The 3,316-nt window shown below is 36.6% G+C and overlaps 1 protein-coding gene across 1 annotated transcript; it reads left to right on the top strand.

The window, feature by feature from the left end:
• The first annotated feature begins 2,086 nt into the window (after positions 1–2,086).
• Positions 2,087–3,020, top strand: LOC111680332 (enhancer of split mbeta protein). Its single transcript, XM_023441969.2, has one exon. It carries the CDS (start codon positions 2,096–2,098, stop codon positions 2,711–2,713), a length of 618 nt encoding a protein of 205 aa, XP_023297737.1. The 5' UTR covers positions 2,087–2,095; the 3' UTR covers positions 2,714–3,020.
• Positions 3,021–3,316: the final 296 nt, after the last annotated feature.

Consider the following 3,316-nt stretch of genomic DNA (forward strand, 5'->3'; position numbering starts at 1 on the left):
ATCTTTCTTTTATAAAGAAAAAAATTTTTATGCGCCCAATATCTTTGACAAGACAATACGAATCATTTGAGAGTTTAGAAATTTTGCTGTTCGGCATAAGATTGAATTGCAAAGCCAATTTAGCTTTAGAACTGGAGCTGTTAAAATCCTCGGAAAACAAAAAGCAGTTCTGCAGAAAGATCTAATTCGTATAGAGTATTAATGTATTTCAACTCTATAAGAGTTGAGATGCATCAACTCTATAAGAGTTGAAAATTGAAACAATTAATCTTACCAACTGGATGTTTTAAGAACCTCCGAGAACAACAATTTAGCAGGAAGAGTTTGCTGTTAAAGTGTATTAATGTCCCCCAACTCTTTGGTAAACTATTCACGATTCGAGCAAACAAATTGGCAAAAACGCCAGATATTTCGCGTTCGATGTAGGCAGGAATTTCGGAAGCAACTACTCTTCAAAACGGGACATGTTAAAAACCTCATAGATCAACAATAACTTACGTTCCCACGACAATTGGATGTCCGCTCCGAAACGATCCGATTCTTAATCGGCCAAAGATTGTCAATTCAGCAACAGTTGTATCAACCGGAAGTTTTTTTCACCAAGGAAGAACATCCAGTTACAGCCAACCTGTTACAACAATAACTTTAACAGCAACATCTTAAAGCATTCGAACATTTTGAAAAGCCTTTAAATCGGCCAAAATACCAGAAATGTTGCTGTCTGAATTGCGAAATCAATTACTCTTCTAAACTGTATGTGTTAGTGAAACTCGTTTTAACTTAAAGCACTACAAGAAAGAACTTACTCTTATAAAGTTATTATGCATCCCAACTCTCCGGCAAATAATTTACGAATCAAACTAAAGATTGTCTAAAATATCAGGAATGTCACGAATTGCGAAGCCATTAACATTTAAGCAAAATATTCGGATCCTTACGAAAACAGTGCCTTATAAGTAGTATCAGAGGATATGAAATCCAAAATTTACTAAACATTGACTCTTTAATGGTCGGCTTGAGCCCAAAGAAACAAGTGTAAATTGCCTCAAATGTACCAGAACCTTTTAATGCAATTTGTACCAAAACAATAAAAAGCACAATTGTTCCAACTTAATCATGCCAAAACAAAAAAAAAAAAACAAATCTACAAATATACAACAAATATCTTGTTATAGATGGAAGGCATGTGCGCTGTCGATAGCTCGACTGCTGCTGCTGCTGCTTCTGAGTTTACACTCTGCCCCGTTTCATGAGTACTTAAAAGACCCCAATCGTACAGTCATGCTGGCGGCATTAAGGCACTCAACCACACAACACAACAAATAAAACAGAAAAAAAATATCAAACATAAAAAACAAACTGAAATAATCAAGTACGGCAGTTAGGCAGCCAGCCAGTCATACAGCCAAAAGCAACAACAACAACATGCATGTTTATATTGTATACAGCAACAACAACAATAATAATAACACAACAATCCGGCAATCTAACCATTCAACCATCCAACAAGCCAGTCGTGAGAAATCGACTACAGAATAGTTTCCCACGGTATAACAATCACAACTTAAGTCGACTCGTTCGTTTATCGTTGTTATTGTTGATTTTCTTTATATTGCTGTTGTTGTTGTATTTACTGTGTACTTTGTTATGCGGAGTGTTGTGTGCTGAACTAAAAAAATACAATACAGCAACAACAACAACATTGAAAAATATTCTCTGCGTGCGGGCATAAGGGGGATGACGTAAAATGTTCACACAGTCCATGTTAGACTATAGGTACGAATGCAGTCGCAATAAACAGTTGTTATCTCACTTACTCTTGTGGAATTGTTGTCGTTGATCGCACACTCCGTACTCTGGCTGTGTTGAGGAGGCATTTATAAAAGGCAAGAGCTCAGAGCACCGTTGAATCATTTTAAACTTAAACGTCAAACAGTGAACAACGCAAATTTACGTTGGTGTCTGATTCTGGAACAAAAACATTCTACAAACAAGAGGATTTACTTTACACAACAGTCAATCTCATCATTTCCTAGCTACCAGTGGATAAGCTCACTCATCTTTTCGTTTTTTTTTTGGATTAAGTAACTGAGAAATGGTCTTAGAGATGGAAATGTCAAAAACCTATCAATACCGTAAGGTCATGAAACCCATGTTGGAGCGCAAGCGTCGTGCTCGCATCAACAAGTGTCTGGATGAATTGAAAGATATTATGGTCGAGTGCTTGACCCAGGAGGGTGAACATATTACCCGTTTGGAAAAGGCTGATATTTTGGAATTGACCGTAGAGCACATGAAGAAATTGAGAGCTCAAAAGCAATTAAGATTAAATGGCAATCCCGACTCCAAACTAACCATAGCTGAAAGTTTCCGTGCCGGTTATATTCATGCTGCCAATGAAGTGTCCAAAACTTTGGCCACCGTACCGGGAGTAAGTGTTGATTTGGGTACACAACTGATGAGCCATTTGGGTCATCGTCTCAACTATTTGCAAGTTATTGTACCCACTGCTGTTACACCTTTGGGTGTAACACCAGCCAGTTCTACGCACTTTGCTGCCATGCCACCACAAACCCACTTGGGTTCTTCATCCATGTGCAGTTCACCCGAACCGTCACTCATCACACCACCACCTTCTGAATGTGGCAGCAGTGATAGCGGTAGTTGCAGTCCCACACCTAGTGAATCAGCTTCCATGTGGCGTCCTTGGTGAAAGAAATCTATGGGGCGAAATCATAAGGTGTCTTAAGAAAACACCTGTGATGTGTATTTGAACAAGAAAAGAAGTAAATTTCATCATGGTTTTCTGCAGCTGAGGATGAAAACACGGATGAAACCGGTAGTAAAGACTGCAATGTAATGTCAACAATCAGTCTAACGTTGGCTTAGCAACTGGAAAAGTTGCTGCAATTTGAAAGTGCAAAAAAAATTGAGCGCTTTGCAAAAAATACTTTGTAAAAATATTAAAAAAAATACTTTTTTAAGAAAAGAACTGAAAATTTTTAATAAATAAAAAATTTTAAAAAGAAATTCTAAAAATTGCGTTATTTTCTTGTTAAATTTAGAAGAGGATTTGGTTACAGATTTTAAAAATTTCTGTGACAGGTTTTTAAAAAGAGGATTGTCGAGAACTTTGATTACGAACCAATCTTCAAAAAATTTGGTACTAATTTTTTTCATAAAATTATAAACGTTATATGTACTAATATGGTTCTTATATGAGATCTGGGAACCGATCATAATTTGGTGAATCATTATCATTAGGGACAATTATGGACCAAACGTAATAAAATTTAGTAAAATTAGAATGATTTAT

The sequence above is a fragment of the Lucilia cuprina genome, chromosome 4 (assembly GCF_022045245.1).
Source record: "Lucilia cuprina isolate Lc7/37 chromosome 4, ASM2204524v1, whole genome shotgun sequence".
In the NCBI taxonomy this organism is placed as follows: domain Eukaryota; kingdom Metazoa; phylum Arthropoda; class Insecta; order Diptera; family Calliphoridae; genus Lucilia; species Lucilia cuprina.